We start from the raw sequence: 18,481 nt of genomic DNA, 5'->3' as shown, positions 1-18,481 counted from the left end.
ACAAACAGACGGATGAGAGAGAGAGATTTACGGAGAACCAACATGATGTGCAAAATTGGAATGTAACGTGCAGAGGGCTAAGTATATAACAGTTGAATTTACATTGCTCATAAGATTATATTGCACAACTGGACATCAGTAATGTATCTTGCGTGTTATGTAAATATTTGTCTTTAATTTTAATTTATTCTCTTATATTTGATATATGATATGTATACAGTCTCACTAAAATTAGGCATTTAACATCAAACTAGCTGCAAGAGCATTGCTTTGATGTATTTTTATACTGATGGTCGTCCTCTTCTCTCCAGCGGTGCATTGTGGGATAGCTCACCGTGTTTGCCTCAACTCGATCAATATGGCCGCGAATATTTTGTGGAGGGGCTGGAGTTGAATACACGCCGAACTCGAGAGCGATTGTGATGTTGAGTGGCCAGATTTATACGTCCGCATCAAAACACCTGCACAAGTAAGCTGTCAAAATATTAAATCACGCTTCTCCCGTTCAAATCGCGCCCGATCTAATCTCTAATAGGCGCAGTAAGGCCAGTTAGCCGCGCCGCTAACGTGCTCCGGGCAGGGACGAAAGAGATTCTAGTAAACAAGCGAAATCTGTCCGATGCTAATCGCGTAAGTGTCTCCAGTACTTCGATCGCGATCGATTACTTAACAAGACTCGTTAAATAAAATCCGTCCGTGCCTTTGAAATGTCAGACCATGGTTAGCTCCAACTAGGCAACTAGTAAGTCAGCTCTTTCCTGCTATTATTCCCCATGACAGTTGCTACAAGGTTACAAGTTCTACTGCTCTCAGTCTTCCTTCAACGCACGGAATTTACATGATTCATGATTTACACACTTTGTTCATGGCTGTTCCGTCTGTTCTAATGTGTTTTTAAGTTTTTTATATATATATATATATATTTATATGTATGTATATGTATGCATGCGAGGGGCTAATGTTGTTTGTGCTCTGTCATACCACCCTGCCTGAGTCTGACCCTCTTTGGCCTCTCCTCCTGCTCGGGGTGAACGACTGTTTACCGGCATACACGATGTTTACATTGAGAAACACACAGTGTATTTAGTTCTGGGCTCTGTTTAGGTTTATCCACTCTTGTGTTGACACATTGATTGTGTCTCAAACCCGAGAGAGCTGATTACCTATACTGCATTTTTTAAGCTTAATAACATTCTAAACGCGCATATGATGCCCAAAATGTTGTTTAGGTAGGTAGCTCATTGTTTTTTGGGACATAGTCCATGCCGACATTGCCCACTTTAGCCGTGAAGCACGTTGGGTTCGTGTTTACCAATAGTAGTGTTTCTCAATCGTCTTGAGCATTTGTTCAGCCGTCAACTGTAGATGATGTCTCTATTCTCTATAGCAGTGAAATATATTGATGTATGTTGCTGACAGTTTAATGTTAGAGTTTTCTCTGCCCATCTGCAGGATTGCTACCTGACCACGTTTTGGTCTCCTTGAGTTCAGAGCTGTAGAAGAGTGTGATATTGGAAACCTTAAGCAATTCTAATGTAAGTGTCTTTGTCTACATTTTTCAAAGTAATATTTTTTTCAGTACTCTTCTATTTACATACACAGAGTACTTAAGTACTAATTGCTAATGTGTTCGGTGGGTGTTAATGTTTTGTTTACATTTTCTTTCCCTGAAATGTATAGCCAGTTTCTAAATTATCCACACTATGTACACACAGCTATGTATATCCACACCTGATTATCTGCTTTACACTTTGTATTATTTGTAACATTATCCTAAGAGCTTTTGAAGTAGTCCTTAAAGTTAGAGTTAAGATTATAATAAAGCAAAACAATGATTATATGAAGGAATGAATATGGACTGACTGTTGTTTATTATGATAAATAGTGATAGAATACTGCATGATGAATTTTTGTTCCTTGCGAACAGTGTTTTGCATGAGTAACTGCATTTGTAGAGCATCTTTTAGGGGGTGATTCTCACAAAACTTTAAATATTAAATGTAATATTTAAACCAAACCTAATACAAGAGGACAACATTTTCTTTTGCATAAAGAAAATGAAGCCTACATGTGGGACCATTAATATTATATATATGTTTTTTTGTTGTTGTTGTCATTACTGTACTGTGTGTCATTTTGGTTGTTTTCAATGAGGATTCACATTACTGTAACAGTCATTTTTTTACCGGGTTACAAGGAAATATGTTGTTCAATAATTTTTTTGTCTCGTTAAATTAAATAAAAATAAAAGGTACCATATAAAAATAAAAGTACCATATAAAAACATGAAAATGTTAATATATCAATGATAATCTTTTTCCACATTGTGGTAAATGGGTCAAATATCATAAAAATGTCACAATGTAAAATATCTCAATTGCCCTATAAATTGCCTTTATTTTCTATATGCAAAATATGTATTGTTTGTTTGTTTTGATTTTTGGAGTAAAATATGACCTGGACATTTTCTTTGCAGGTTTTTTGAGAATCACATATGGGATATTCCCGTCATCCAATTTTTTAGAAGACTTTTCTAATATGCTAATAATAGTGTCTAATAATAAAATGCTTGTATTTAAGCAATATGCATATGTTGTAGCACTTGTTCAGTTACAGTTCTTGATTATATGTTGTTAACATAGATTAATAAATAAAGTCTGTGAAATCATTTTGAGAGAAAGCTTGTTGTGTGTACATACAGTACTCATGTTGTAATGTATGTCTGCTTATTGAAATGGATGGTACTGATTTGGCTTGCTCTTTTTTGAGTTTGATTAGTAGAGTGCTGTTTGCTCTGTTGTGAACTTATTTTTAGATTGAACCATACTACTAATCCCCCTGCTGTCCTGTTTGAATGTTTGATACAGGAAGCGAGCGGCTGCAAAGCATTTAATTGAGCGCTACTACCACCAGTTAACAGAGGGCTGTGGAAATGAGGCCTGCACGAATGAGGCTTGTGGGTCTTCTCCAGGTTTCCAGCGCATGGATAACAATGCAGCGGCTATCAAGGCACTGGAGTTATATAAGAATAATGCCAAACTCTGTGATCCTCATCCCTTTAAGAAAGGAGCCAGTTCAGCCTACCCGGAGAATAGTGCCAAAGGAGCTCACAATTTCTCTGCGTGCAGTAACGGGAAGATGAACCATAAGGACCTGCAACCTACAAGGGAGGACTTTAGAGGTGAGCATTGACATTAAAGAATTATAGTAAAGTGGGTGCTCTTTTTACATTTTACATATGATTATCTTTCTGATTATTCAATTTCTTATTAGAATAGAGCTTAAACTGTTAGTTCACCTAAAAATTAAAGTGTTGTCATCATTCATTCACCAACATGTTGCTCCAACCATGTTTAATATTATGTCTTCTTAAAGTGAGATCTTTGGCAGAATGTCTGCTTCTGTTTCCTGTATAATGACAGTGGATGATGATTTTTTACTGTCAAGCTTTAAAAAGGACAAAATAGCACCACTAAATTATAATTTAAATAGCCCATACCTTTGTATAAGCAGTTTTCTACATGGCCTAATGTGCTTAATAAACTGCTGAATTGAATAATATAAAAATATAGTCTGCATGTGCTGCATACTTCAAGGTAAGTTTTTGTTTTGCTCTTATGTTACTACACACAAGGGCACATGTGATGCTCATGATGCAGTTTGTTTTCAGTGTATAAGCAGAGCGTCTTCACACAGTCACTTTGAAGCACTCAGCACATGCAGACTGTATTTATTTTATTTAATCTCCACCTTTTTTGGTTAAATACTCACACTAGGACATATCACTATTTTATTTGATTAATTGTGCATTAACACAATAATTTTGTTCCAGACTTGTAAAATTCCTTGATATTCCGTGTTTTATAATGAATTCTGTTTTAATGACTAGATTCCTTGATTATGACACCATTTTCCGTACATCTCTACGTAGAGCTGGTGTGCTCTATTGCAAATCTTCTGAAGCCATGCAATAGTTTTGTATTAGGAACAGACTGGAATTTAAGTCCCACCCATAGCTATCAATTTAAATTTGCAGTTGTGTTTTTAAATGTGACCTGATCAGAAATGTGACACCAACAGTGTCAAACTGTGCTTGATGCTGTCAAAGGCAAAATAATTTAATTGAAAACAAGCACAATTGAGATTTGTATTTAGAGTAATAGATTTCTTTAGTATTTTCTTCACCTGTAGCTTTTATTTTGGTGGAACACTGGAAGTGTGCATGGCAGTGTGTATTTCACAGTATAAATGTTACTCTTTACAAAATCTGGGAAATGCCGTCACCTCCATTTCTGTGATACTGGGTTGCAAGTTTTGGTTTTAAATGTTTGAAATCGCACAGATGTTTTAACCTACATTTACAACCTGCATTCACTTAATTACGAGCGCCATGCATGTACACAACAGCGCGTCACACATTCATTCTGACACACAGACCATGTACACTGCTGTTCAAAAGTTTTGGGTCACTTGACTGACATGATTCTCATGATCTTAAAATCCTTTTGATTTGAAGGCATATGCTTAAAAAACTAATTTTTATTAGTTTTGTAGACAAAAATATAATTGTGCCAACATATTTATTTAATTACAAAACAAAAATTTTATAAAAAAATAAAAATAAAAGTTTTTGAAATGGATGATTTGGAACGAATAATTAAGAAAAGCAGCTAATAAGTGCCCAGTATTGATGGTAACTCCTTCAAAACTGTTTAAAAAGCATCCCAGGATGATACCTCAAGAAGCTGGTTGAGAAAATGCTAAAATATTACATAGTTTTGCTTTATTTTTTTAAACAACACAATTCCTATAATTCCATTTCTGTTCTTCCATAGTTTGGTGACTTTACTGTTATCCTTAAATGTGAAAAATAATAATAAAGAATGAGTAAGTGACCCTAAACTTTTGACCACTAGTGTATTTATTTGGTTAAATTGCTGCATTTAGTAGATTTAATAATCAAATATGACCATGTCGTGATAATTGTGTTAGTATCTTTGGTTGTGCAGCCCTGAAGGATTTAGAAATTAGTCTAATGACACGCTCTTTAGTAAACATTCTAGCAAAAATAAAAGTGCTTAAAAATCATTGTGATGTTTACGATATTGCTTAATTTAGTTTCGCCAGCAAATGTATTGGGAATATTTCATGTGTTACCCAGAAATTTACCACATGTTTATATTTTCTCTACCATACAGATCTGAATTCTTTGACAGAGGAGAAGGTGTATGAAATCCTGAGCCTCTGTAGTGAGACGGGAGACTTTTCTCCTCTAATCCGTGTCATTGGTAGGGTTTTCTCAAGCGCGGAGAGCCTTGTCCAAAGTTTCCGCAAAGCAAAACAGCACACCAAGGAAGAGCTGAAGTCACTTCAGGCCAAGGACGAGGACAAGGACGAAGATGAGAAAGAGACAGCCTCTGGTTCATCCACTGCCATGGAGGTGGAACCTGAGTCCTCGGCATCAAGTGGTGATGGGCCGTCCCATGGTGAAAACAATAACCAAAAGTTTGGCCCTGTGGAAGTTTCTGTAGACATTGAGGCAGTTAGAAGGGTGTATGACAGACTGTTATCAAACGAGAAGATTGAAGCTGCATTCCTCAACGCGTTAGTCTATCTGTCGCCCAACGTAGAGTGTGACCTTACCTATCACAACGTGTACACCACTGACCCTAATTACCTGAATGTCTTCATCATTGTCATGGAGAACAGTAACCTCCACAGTCCAGAATACCTTGAGATTGCCCTGCCTCAGTTCTGCAAGGCCATGAGCAAGCTACCTCTTCCGGCTCTGGCCAAGCTAGTGCGGTTGTGGTCACAGTACGGCACAGACCATATCCGTCGTCTTGTCGAGACCTTTCAGCAACTTATAACCTACACGGTCATCAGCAACGAGTTTAGCAGTGATAACCTGGTCAATGAGGATGATGGCGTGGTGGCAGCAACAAAGTGCTTGAAAATAGTGTACTATGCAAACGTGCTGGGTGGTGACCTGGACATGGATCACAATGAGGAGGAGGATGATGTACCGATCGCAGAATCCAGCGAGCTGACCCTGCAGGAGCTACTGGGAGAGGAACGACGCAATAAGAAAGGCCCACGTGTGGACCCACTGGAGACAGAACTGGGCATTCGTACATCAGACTGCCGAAAACCCCTTATCCCCTTTGAGGACTTCATCAATGAGCCACTTAATGAGGTCCTGGAAATGGACAAAGATTACACATTCTTTAAAGTGGAGACTGAGAGCAAGTTCTCCTTTATGACCTGCCCGTTCATTCTTAATGCTGTGACAAAGAATCTAGGCCTGTACTACGATAACCGGATCCGTATGTACAGCGAGCGCAGGATTACTGCCCTCTACAGTTTGGTGCAGGGACAACAGCTGAACCCCTATCTGCGACTCAAAGTGCGCAGAGACCACGTCATTGATGATGCTCTTGTTAGGGTAGGTCCAGATGGGCTTGAACATTGTATTTAGGTACTTAAAGGAATGGTACACCGAAAAACTTGTCATTTTTACTTACCCTAATGTCGATCAACTCATATAATTTTCTTCCATGGAAAAGGTGAATTAGAAATTAATCAATAACATTAAACCTCACTGGCTCTCATTGCCTCCCGTAACCAAATGTGTGACATGATGTCATGGTGCTTGGCCACTAGGTGCTGTGAGAACCAATGAGGTTTAAAGTTAGCAACATTGCCCCCATATTAGATTTTAGCTCTTTATTAAGGATTTGATTTGAGAGTGAATAAAGACTTATAGCTGTAGTGTGTAATTACTACACCACCAAACGGAATTGCAAAAATAAACTGTTTTCAAATACATTTCTGGATACTCTTGCCTTTGATCAAACAAACAGTTAGTTCCGCCCCAACTCTTGGCCTTGGTTGAGTCAATGTTGTTGTAGGTTTAAATTCAAAACGGAGGAATAGTTATAGCTTCACAGAGACACAGTGTTTACCATTTTAGAGAAAATGTACCATGTAATGGCTTACTTTTAGTTGTCTCTGCAAATTAAGCTGGAATAAGAGAAAGTATTTTAACAGAAAAAGTTGCACACTTCAGTTTTAAATGTTTATCTGTTCATCGCACACAATGATTGTAGCTTCAGAAGAGCAAAGACGTTTTTAAAAAGTATTCTTTTGTGTTTCACAAAAGAAAGTCAAACAGATTTGAATAAAAAAAAAATAAAAAAAGTAAATAATGAAAGAATCGTAATTTTTTGGTGAATTATTCATTTAAAACGAATGATTAAAAACCTTATCCATATAGCATTGTTTATTATTTAACATTTTAATGACTAAAGAGGACAAAAATGGAAAACTTATAAAAGTTTGTTTGTGGATGTAAAATGAATGTATTCCATGATCATGTCTGTCTAATTGGTTTTAGCTGGAGATGATTGCCATGGAAAACCCAGCAGACTTGAAGAAACAGCTGTATGTGGAGTTTGAGGGTGAGCAAGGAGTAGACGAAGGAGGAGTATCCAAAGAGTTCTTTCAACTCGTTGTCGAGGAGATCTTTAACGCAGATATAGGTAATTATCATAAATTAGTCTTATTTAAGGTATGCAGTCTGAAGTTTGGCTCTATGCATTCTGAGGTAGTTCAGTCAGCACCATATCATAAGATAGTTAAAAAAAAAATAAAAAAAAATACTCTGAATTTATCCAAGATAGTTCCTCAGTATAGATCTGACCTAAAGTGAGTAAATTATAACCCATCTTGATTCAGTGATTGTGAGATGGCCATTATCAGCTCTATCTTATGCTTTCTCTTTCTGTTTTTATCCACAGGCATGTTTACCTATGATGAAAGCACAAAACATTTCTGGTTTAACCCTTCATCATTTGAAAATGAAGGCCAGTTCACCTTGATAGGCATTGTCTTGGGCCTAGCTATCTACAATAATTGCATTCTTGACGTGCACTTCCCTATGGTGGTTTACAGAAAACTAATGGGGAAAAAAGGAACATTTCGAGACCTTGCAGACTCTCATCCGGTAATAGATACCTGGTTTCATGTCTTTTTATTCCTTTTTAGAAATCTTGTGTTCGACAACAAAAAATCAAAATGCAAAGAGACACAGGTTGGAAGATAATGGAAATGTAGAGGTGTACCCCAAAATTTTAGGTTTTACACACATGTAAGCAGTAAAAAAAATTGTAGGTCTCATTTGCTATCATTATTTTACAATTTAAAGCTGAAGAAGGTAATTTCTGCAACACTAGCGCCACCAAACGGAATTGCAAAAATTAGCTTTAAATGTAGGCTTGTTTTTAAATTTGTTGACAGTAGGATTCTGTTTTGATAAAAAGTAACTTTTCAGCTGTTTTTACAAGTAAGGGGCTGTTCACACAATTGTTTTTTCCCATCTATGCTGTTTTTTGTTTTTTTCCCCCTATGTAAACATGCACTGACCAGACGGACATATTTGACCCTTGCGTTGCGCTGTTTTTTTCAGTGTCTCACGCAGGAGCGCTGCATTTTTAGACGCCTTATCAAGTTTTCAAAGAATTACAACTGTTGCAAACACGTCTTGAGACACATGTTCTGCTCTATTCGTGGTACTGTGTCAATCTTTTCTTAGCACAAGTTCGCATTCATTTTGAAAAGCCCCTAAATGTGTTTCTCCTGTCCTCATTCATATTGGTGGCCTACTGAGAAGTAGCTGTTTGTCCTCATTGGTACATCACACTGGCAGATTTAGAGCAGTGAATGTCCAGGAAGGGATAAAGGAAGGTTCATTAGCAATTTAGTGAGCTACTCGCTGATACACTAGGCCTGAGCTACTCTCATAATAGTGCTAAATGATATGATGTCTGTTTCTGCAGGTTCTTTATCAGAGTCTGAAGGAACTATTGGAGTATGAGGGTAACGTAGAAGACGATATGATGATTACCTTTCAGATCTCACAGACAGACCTGTTTGGAAACCCACTAATGTATGATTTAAAGGAAGGTGGTGACAAAATCCCAATTACCAATGAAAACCGAAAGGTCAGTCCAGTTTTCAAAGAAACAATCAGAATTACTTTCAGACATTTACAAACTTTTTCATATGTGCCAATGTACATTTAACATCTGGTGGGTCTCTGCAGGAATTTGTGGCACTCTATGCAGAGTACATGCTGAACAAAAGTGTGGAGAAACAGTTCAAGGCATTCAGAAGAGGATTCCACATGGTTACTAACGAGTCTCCTTTGAAGTATCTATTTCGACCAGAGGAAATTGAGCTGCTTATATGTGGCAGCAGGGTGAGTAGACTATGGATGAACCTCCAGGCTGTTCTTACATAAGTGGTACTTTTATACATGTTAACCTGTGTCTTTGTTTTTCTCATACAGAATCTTGACTTTCAAGCGCTTGAAGAGAGTACAGAATATGATGGTGGATACAGCAAAGACTCCTGCATTATTAAGTATGTGGATATTAATATATATTACATTTTTGCATCATTTTAAGGATTCATGGAATGTTTTTTATTATGCAGTAACTTTATATTAAATTTATATAGTACATTTATGTGTTTAGCTGTTACTAACCTCTTAGTTATAACTTATGATAGATCTAAATATTGCCCAGGCCGATTAATTGGACGATATTTGGTATCGGCCAAAAGATGTGTTCACTTGGCCCATAATAGAAGTGTTGGTTCTTTATATGAACCAACAACCTTGTCAATGGATAATAAATAATTTAATTTCAGATATGTTGATGAAGTTAATATTGTGTAAGAGAAGTATTAATTAAATTATTTTAGCAAACGTCTAATTTTCGATCGTTGAATTGTATTATGTAAATATCGTAATTATATCATCCATCAGGCAACCTGCTCTCTAGATGTTGCATTGGACATTGAAAAACCCATATCAGTCAAACACTAGTTGTTATAACTATTTCTTACCTAAGTGTGGGAAAAGATAAGACCATATTGATTTGAGCATTTTTTTTATGCAGATCATGAAAAAAGGTGTTATTTTTTTATTATTATCAGGGATTTCTGGGAGACGGTGCACTCTTTTGGGCAGGAGCAGAAGAGGCTGTTTCTTCAGTTCACCACTGGCACAGATAGAGCTCCAGTTGGAGGCTTAGGCAAACTCAAGATGATTATCGCCAAAAATGGCCCTGACTCAGACAGGTAAACTCTTATAGAGGCAAGCGCTGCCTCTCTACACTGTAGGTCAGAGATGGTGTTGTTTTTTTTTGCCCTATATATTTTTTAAACTCTTGTCTGTAGCACTGCATTGTCAGTCGCTCTTGTTTTGGTGGGAAAAAACATTTTGTCAACTCAACCTGTGGTCCCTGGCTCAAAACTACAGGTAAAAAAAATAACATTAGAAAGGTGGCAACATCATTACTACTGGTTTACTACTAAAATCAGTCAACTTCACCACCCCTTGTCCCGTTTTATTCCAAAGTTGTGAGTCAAAATTTGGGGGGAAATTTGTGTGTTGTTTGTTTTTCCAAAGTTGGAGTGCCTGTAACTCCTGAAGTATTAAAGATGTCTTAATATTGTTTTAAATTCTGGTTAGGAACAGACTTTCCTTTTTTATTCTTCTTCTTTCAAGGCCTTATATGTTTAAATCTCAGAGATATGTGTGTCTCAATGTGGTTACATCCATGAATTGTTACATTTAACCAATTTTGAATGGTTGAAAACCGAATCTGGGTCACGTGGTATGAAACTAGTTTTCCTTGTTCAACAAAACAAAGGTCTTAAGTACAAATAATGTTAAAACTAGAAATTTCCAAAAATATACTTAGTAAGAATTTGAGCCCCACCTACAAAATAATGGATTAGTCAATAAATAAAGATCCATGGCATTTAATATTTTGGCTTTCATCATCATTTGTTTATCAACAAAATCAAACATTTCTAAAGATTCTGAAATTTGGTTGATTTGACATGGAATAACTCTACTTTTCAACCTTTCTCTGTGATTAAATAAAGGAAAATCAAACTCCTTGTTAAAGTTAAAAGTTAAAGTTTTTCTCAAAACAATTGCAAGCAGAAAAGCTACAAACATAAATACATGATCAGAAAAAAATCACGTAAAAGCAAACTTAAATATGTTGTCAATGATGCACTTAAAATGGAGGTCTATGGGGCAACCATTCAACCAACAGTTGCCCCATACACTTCCATTTAAATTTTATTTCTGTATTTTTTGTAATTTTATTTTTTTACAAACTGAGCTACGACTCATGTTACATACAGTATCATTTAATCATAGTTACAGTTTTACCACACTCATCTGAGTAAATGTCGGATACATGGTAAACATTTTTCTCTACCTTTTTTCTTCATATGATCAGGTTACCCACCTCTCATACTTGCTTCAATGTGCTGCTCCTCCCTGAATACTCCACCAAGGAGAAACTAAAAGAGAGACTTCTTAAAGCCATCACATACGCCAAAGGCTTCGGCATGCTCTGAGGAATCGGGATCTGCAAAAGAACTCTCTCACCCTCAGAGGTTTCATTTGTCCATCAAAGGAGAAATCAGCTACATCAACAAATAAAAAGTAAATATCAAGTTTAAATGTAAGGCAACTTGAAATAGGTTAAAATGGAAAAGTTCTGGTGACCGTGAGCCTGTGCCTAAATAGTAGATAAAACCACACTGAACTCTTGGCTCGCTCCATCTTGTGTAAGTGTTAAGGTTCCCTTTTTGTATGCACTGAGATATTGCATTATTTATTTTAAGGGATACTATCTCTTCTGTCATGTCTGCCAGGAAATCGATTCACTCATTGGTGTCAGTTCATATAAAGGAGGGACGGTTAGACATTTTCAACACCTGCAGGACTGATCACCATTTAAACTTAATGAAACAAAAAGATCAAATAGAGGAGGTGGAAGTTTGTTGTCATATTATGGTTGAACTGTGAAAGTGCACTTAACTCAAAATTCAGAATGTCTCTTAGCTTTTTTTATTGTCGTCAGCCCTTTGCCATTTTTTTCCATCATGTTTAATAGGTCTTCCCTAGTCCATATGCACTTGCAGCAATGCTTTCAAAGGTACAGAGCAGCTCCAGTCTCGATTAGATTTTTCAGGAATCTGTATTTATTGAGGAACTGCATTGTTTGTAATGCCTCTTGGCAAGTTATGCTGCTCCATTTTGGCCAGTGTTCTGCATTTTGCTTCAGATCTCTGCTCTATTTTTCCTTTTTTTCTCTCTCTCTCTCTCTATTTGATCTGTTAGCTATCAGTCTACTCTTGCTGTGCACCCCTGACAAAAATTTAGTGGTGTTAAAAAAGAGAAATTGAACCCTTTCATAAGACTCTTGCAAAGCCTAACTTCCTCGAAGTGTTTCGTTTTGTATTCTGTTTTAATTCAAGATGGCAGGCTTTTAGTCAATGAAAGCTAAAAGAAAGTGCCCCATGAAGGATCTATGGTTATATTTTAGTTGCTTTATTTTTGCTCTGCATTTTCTGGCCCAAATTGCTATACTGTTGGATGAAAATGAGGGGAATTTGGCTCAAAATTGTACCACTATCTTGTTGTGCCAAACTTTTATGCTGAGAATTGCCGCTCCGGTTTCTCAGGGCATAGCTGGAAACCCACTTTAGCAATGCCCTCTACATTTTTTGTTTGTTTTTCTTTTTCCCTCTTGCATATTAAATGTGACTGTGGTTTGTTCCACTGCTGATGGCGCTAACATATAAGTGGGAAACTGAACTTGATATTGAGAATGAAAACATTTGATTGTTTCAAGTTATTCTTAAATAAATTCAAAACTGAAAAACAAACAACCAAGTGTGAAAATGTGATGCAGAGATGACATGTTGCAGCTTTCAGTTCTTCTGTGGTGGAATTGAAACTAGAAATGGCTATTTTCTATGTATGTCTGAAAGGCTAAAAATCATGGGTTTCAGATATGCTATAGTGAGCAGCGGATCCACCATCCAGTACTTTTCTAAATGTCCAAATGGAAAGTTTTTCTCCCTTACATTGTACCTTCCACCTACAGTCCATAGAAACAAAGCTCTTTCCTGAACTTTGATATTCTGATCTTTTTTATGATTCAATCTAGTGCTTTTTTAGGAGTGATCTGGTGTTTTGCATCAGACTGGCCTTTTGTTTATGAAAATTAATCAATAGTTATTCTTTACACATATTCAAGCTCTTCACTTCTTCCTGTATAAGTCCGAGTTTTATGAGGCTGCTTTAAGTTCAGTTACATACATCTACAGTTAAGGGATTCCTAACCCTGTCCAGACCTGAGCCATTCTGCACTGATCTGCTCTTGATGTTATATGACTTTTCTTGCAAAGCCAGGTTACTTTTCTAAGTACAGTTAATGATCCCTAACATTATATGTTCACTTAAAACACACTTTTCTAGTCTATTACAATCATCTGTATATCTTCTTTACATTTTTTTTTTCATTTAAAATTAATTTGCTACTATTTTAACAGACACACAGTAGATGTTCAAATGTTTATTAAAGAACACATGAAAATCTTAATGCTCTTAGCATACTAAAAACATTTTGTTTTTGTGTTTGTTGAGTTGGGGATGATTTTGAACAGTCCATGTTGTTAAGGTCTTGCTTTTCTGAGAGCAACACCATTAGCAATACAATTGGAATAATGTGATTGCTCAATGAACAGAATCAGAACATTGTAAAAGTACATATTAATTTTGAATCAATTAAATTCGATATCACAGTTTTGCTAAATTAATCAAGTAGAGTGTTACTCCGTTGCCTAAATTGCAAGTGTAGCCCTGATAAAGTGTGAGTGCCTTTGTCATAAAAACAGATTTTTTTGAAATAGCATGCAAGAGTGACTGTCCTGGGATGGATAAATACGATCCTGCATTTTATGTTAATAAATGTCATTTAAGCTGTTCCATACTGCATGTATTGAATAAATGTCATGTAATATAGGGCAATTATTAAAATGTCATATTTAAAATGTATAAATAAGTATAAACATTTTAAAAGTATTGTCATATATTAAGAAAAATTTACATAGGAAAACTCCTTTAACCCCAAAGTCTGTGCTGCTTTCATATATGTCAACTTGATTATTTTGTCTTTTTGTCTTCTTCCTTTTTGTCCTCGACCACTTCAGACAGATCCTCCACTCGTATTGTTTTCACTTTGTTCTCCATGTTAGCGATCCTTTGTTTGATCTTGCTCTGGTAAGACGTGTACTCTGCCATGAGTTTGGCAAATTTGGTAGTCATAATATCAATGTTGCCTTCCAGGCGTTGAATCTTATCCTCCAGATCTTTGGGATCCGCGCCTGCGGCTGCCACAGCCTCATCAAGAAGGTTGTCCTTCCTTAAGATGGCCTTTCCTTTCTCCTCCAGGGCTTTTTTGGCATCAGGGTATTCCGTAAGTGCTTCCATGAGGTCATCTTTAGACAGGGCAAAAAGGTCAGAGTAGCCAACACTACGAATGTTCGCCGTTCTTCTGTTTCCAGCTTTACTGCCTTTTATTCCAAGGATACTGATTTCTCCAAAGTAAGCACCATCACTGAGCACCACAAACTGTGTGATACCATCATCAGCCACCACAGCAAGCTTTCCTTCTTTGATGATGTACATTTCTCGTCCTATGTCACCCTTCTTACATATGTAATCTCCAGGACTGAACACCTGAGGCTGAAGCTTCAACACCAACTCAATAAGCAGTCCAGCTTCGCAATCCTGGAAGATTCGCACCTTCTTCAGTGTGTCTAAATGGACGTTGATGGCAATCTCAGCTTTGAGTTTGTCTGGGAGGTTCTTTAAGACTTCCTTCTCATCACACGTTTTCTTCTCCGTCCAAAGGTAGTCGAACCATTTGATGACCCTAGCCTCCAAATCTTTGCTGACCTTACGGAACTGCATGTATTGCTTGATAGAATCGATCTTTGCCTGGAATTCAGCTCGAGAAGCATTCATGTTGGAGATCATGGCACCAACGTTACCAACGATGGTAGCAAAAATCAACACACCAATGAGGAAGTCAGCAACCACAAACAAATATTCAATGTCTCTAACTGGTGGTGGAGTTTCTCCAATGGTGGTAAGGGTGAGAGTGGACCAGTATAGACAGTAGATGTATTTTCTGGCCAAACGGCCATATTCAGGGTGGCTGATGTTTGGATAGACCCATGTGTCAGTCCCGAAGCCTATAGTTTTGGAAATGGCAAAAAAAATGCAAGCGTTCCAGTGAATAATAATCAGGATGTAAAGTACAAGGTTGCTGATACGAAAAATGTTTGGATAGTTTGTTCTGGTTTCTGTGCGGTCAAAAAACTCAAACAAACGAGCCATTTTGAAGAGACGGTTTAAACGAAGTTCAGGATTGTTGTATCCCACTTTGAGCATCAATAAATCTGTTGGAATCATGGAAAGCATGTCATATTTGAACTGGGGGATTTTCTTGTAATGATCCATCAACTTCTTGGCATCTTTAACAAGAAGGCCCTGCTCCAAGAAACCTGAAATCAACAGAATGTGGAAAAAAAAGTTACAGGACAATACAACTTCTCCATCCCTGTCCTAGAGTACCCCAGCACCCCACATTTTAAATGTCTTTTTTTAAAGTGCAAGATTCAACTCATTAGCTCCAGCTTTGTGAACCACTGTACTAGATGAATAGCATGCAAATATAAAAATAACACAAGTTGTTCTATTGCATTGTGAATCACTCGCTTTATAAAAGTGTCCATACCTGTTCTTGATCTGACAAATGTGTCTGTATAGTAGATTACATCCGATGTAAAGTCCAGGATCATCCAAAGCGTTGTATATGAGTTCTGAAGCTCATTGAAACAGGCTCTGCAACAAATATGTACAATGATGCACATAGCACATCTATCCACACATCTTAAGTTATTGATTTCATTAGAGATATGAACAGACCTTGTAACCAGCATCATCAGGTTATAAAAAACTGGTGCTGCTATGACTGAGAGCCATCTATAATATCTGTCTGTGGCTGGGTCCATGATCCAAATTTCTTTCCTACAACACAAATACTAGTTTATCTTCAGACCTCTTTCAAAGAAAAAAAAAAAAGCACACACTAAAATACAAGTTTCAAGGAAAGACAAATGACTATGAAATAATCAATGTTGTGCTCTGACTAATAGCCTACTAGTAAAACTACTATTGCTACTAAAATATCATTTGTGGCATACTCACGGGGGCTCCTCTTTCTTTGTATCGTCTTTCTTATCATCCTTTTTCTCATCTTTTTTCTCCTCTTTCTTGTCACCATCTTTTTTCTCCTCTTTCTTATCACCATCTTTTTTCTCATCCTTTTCATCCTTCTCTTTCTCGTCTTTCTTTATTTCCTCTTTTTTGTCCTCCTTTTTGCTAAAGGTAATATTTTTGCTTGTTTAAATTAGTCAGGGTTCTACTGGGTTCTGCTGGATAACTACAACTAATGAACTCAACATGCAGGCTCATGTTAACCTGCAGATGGCAGCATTAACACTACCAATTTTCACTAAACAATGTTTTGGTAATGTACTAATTTCATCAAAACATGTCAGACTACCAGCTGTAATTACTAATTTGGAAATTCTATATATATTACCAGAAGAATTCAATACAAATTAAGATCAATCAAGAGCATTTATGCCATAATATTGCTTGCCACAAAAAAATAATTTATCCTGAATGAGGCCAGTCCATGTACAATAAAATACACAGTTTCAAAAGTATAACCACGGTACAAAAACATATGTTGACATGATTTTAGTGTGATAAAATCATTTACTAGCCTTATCTGTGTAAATTTATATCCAATGACAGGATCACAAGGTTTCATTATCGTGATGACAAATATGTAATTTAAGATATAACTTTACATAATATAGGCTAGTAATAAAAATACGTTATTACTCAAAAGTGTATAATGTGTGTTTTGTGGTTATACTTGTGAAACTATCTGTATTTTAGTGTTTATGGACTGGCCCCATTCACTTCCATTGTAAATGCCTTACTGTAACAGCAACAGCAATGTTTATTATTTTTAAATAAAGGATGGGTCAGTAAAAAAATATTTTATTTATTTTTGTGGAAATCAATATCTGGAACATTTCTTTTAATTAATTCTTTAATATTCAAAACATCTCTTTAAAGATAATTATATTTCTGGTTAGTTGGACAATTTTGGGTTACTTTTGTCATTTATATAGTTTCCTAATTAATGGTGTACATCTAGGGGAAATGTTACTGGGGTGTACTTACTCATCTGTGTTGTTGCAATTGTTCATATTGTAAACTGCCAGAGGCCAGTGATTGGCTTTTCTTAAGGAGTAAAAAGCATTAATTGTTATGTTATTATTGTGGATTAAATTCTACAGAATCTACATCTATTGACCATTACTACTGCTGTTTTAGTTGATCTACTGTATCTAGTGAACATCTGTTTCTATTCTGTTAATCTCTATTCTAAGTTACTGCTATATTGTTTTACCTAAAGGAGGACACTAAGAAGAAATCTACATACTATTTTCAGATTTTAATCTCAACCAACCCAACCTTTTGCAATAAAAAAAGGAATCCACTCCTCTGTGATTTGTTTTATGAATCCTCTGCACTAGATACATCTATTTTTCTGAACAGACTCCGCACGATTCCCTGTTGTTTCATTTTCAAGGACTTATCTGACAGTTCTCTGTCTGCACAGAGAAACAGTACATGCAATCTCACTTTTTCTTGACTTACTTCCTCTTATGAGGCCTGTCAGGAGGACCTATAGAGGAATGGGCATTACTTCCTCGGCTAGATAAGTCTTTGAGGTCTGGTCCACGGAATCGCTCCAAGAAGGAGTCGGGACGCTCAACCTCTCTGTGAAGTCTGTGAGATGCCCAGTTCTGCAGCATTACCAGGAAGTAGGTGAGCCTGGAGATCGATAGACGTCAAACAAAAACACTTCCAAGCTGATCATATAGTATGTAGGTTTCTGATACACCCATGCCAAATGCACACTTAACATATTTGTATTTGTAGTTTCCATGGTTAGTGGTTCACCCCTCTCCATAAAGCTTGTTTGGCAATGTCAGATGTATTAAGTTAGACCATGTGCCCAGAACTGCTGAGTGTGCATTTAGCTTAGGTTAGTTAACACTGTTGTGCTGGTCAGGGTCTACATGGTGCACAATATCCGAGTGATAGATTGGGTGTTACCTTGCCATAGCACCAGCACCTGTGAAAGAACTTCTCCTGGATTCCTGAAACTGGCTAGTTCCAGTAGAAACAATCCCCTGCATGTCAGAGGAATTGTCCTCACAAATAGAGTGTGCTCTGGGGAATATTCAGGAAAATATTTGGCACCAAATTATCCATTTTAGTTGTAATTATTGAAAATCCCTTGCCATGAACATGTCACCTTGTTTGAGATTTTTATGTGGAATAGGTGAGTCTTTTTATCAATGTTAAGGTGTTTGACTTTTAAACTTATTATTTCTAACCTGGTTGCGCCATTCTCATTGTTGTCCAGTTCATCATCAGGTGTTCGGA

The 18,481-nt window shown here is 36.7% G+C and overlaps 2 protein-coding genes across 4 annotated transcripts; one reads left to right on the top strand and one right to left on the bottom strand.

Moving 5' to 3' along the window:
• Positions 1–332: 332 nt before the first annotated feature.
• On the top strand, positions 333–12,776 carry LOC127646378 (ubiquitin-protein ligase E3A-like). 2 transcript variants are annotated; one of them, XM_052129958.1, is made up of 11 exons: positions 333–469; positions 1,453–1,535; positions 2,868–3,181; positions 5,199–6,445; positions 7,397–7,541; positions 7,800–8,005; positions 8,838–9,002; positions 9,104–9,259; positions 9,350–9,423; positions 10,000–10,143; positions 11,322–12,776. In XM_052129958.1, coding segments are annotated over exons 2-11 (2,574 nt in total). In that variant the 5' UTR covers positions 333–469; positions 1,453–1,533; the 3' UTR covers positions 11,443–12,776. The 2 variants fall into 2 exon arrangements, with proteins under 2 accessions (XP_051985918.1, XP_051985919.1); XM_052129959.1 differs by having other exon boundaries at positions 3,064–3,181; positions 11,322–12,774.
• A 1,243-nt stretch (positions 12,777–14,019) lies between these two features.
• On the bottom strand, positions 14,020–17,047 carry LOC127646380 (cyclic nucleotide-gated channel cone photoreceptor subunit alpha-like). Of its 2 annotated transcripts, XM_052129964.1 has the most exons (3): positions 15,872–17,047; positions 15,681–15,787; positions 14,020–15,447 (listed from the first exon to the last, which is right to left on the bottom strand). In XM_052129964.1, the coding sequence occupies exons 1-3, from the start codon at positions 15,955–15,957 to the stop codon at positions 14,042–14,044; spliced, it is 1,599 nt and encodes a 532-aa protein (XP_051985924.1). In that variant the 5' UTR covers positions 15,958–17,047; the 3' UTR covers positions 14,020–14,041. The 2 variants fall into 2 exon arrangements, with proteins under 2 accessions (XP_051985924.1, XP_051985923.1); XM_052129963.1 differs by having other exon boundaries at positions 15,681–17,047.
• Positions 17,048–18,481: the final 1,434 nt, after the last annotated feature.

The sequence above is a fragment of the Xyrauchen texanus genome, chromosome 7, assembly GCF_025860055.1.
Source record: "Xyrauchen texanus isolate HMW12.3.18 chromosome 7, RBS_HiC_50CHRs, whole genome shotgun sequence".
Taxonomy (NCBI): domain Eukaryota; kingdom Metazoa; phylum Chordata; class Actinopteri; order Cypriniformes; family Catostomidae; genus Xyrauchen; species Xyrauchen texanus.
The sequence above is the reverse complement of the archived record's forward strand: the minus strand, read 5'-3'. Positions and strand labels throughout refer to the sequence as shown.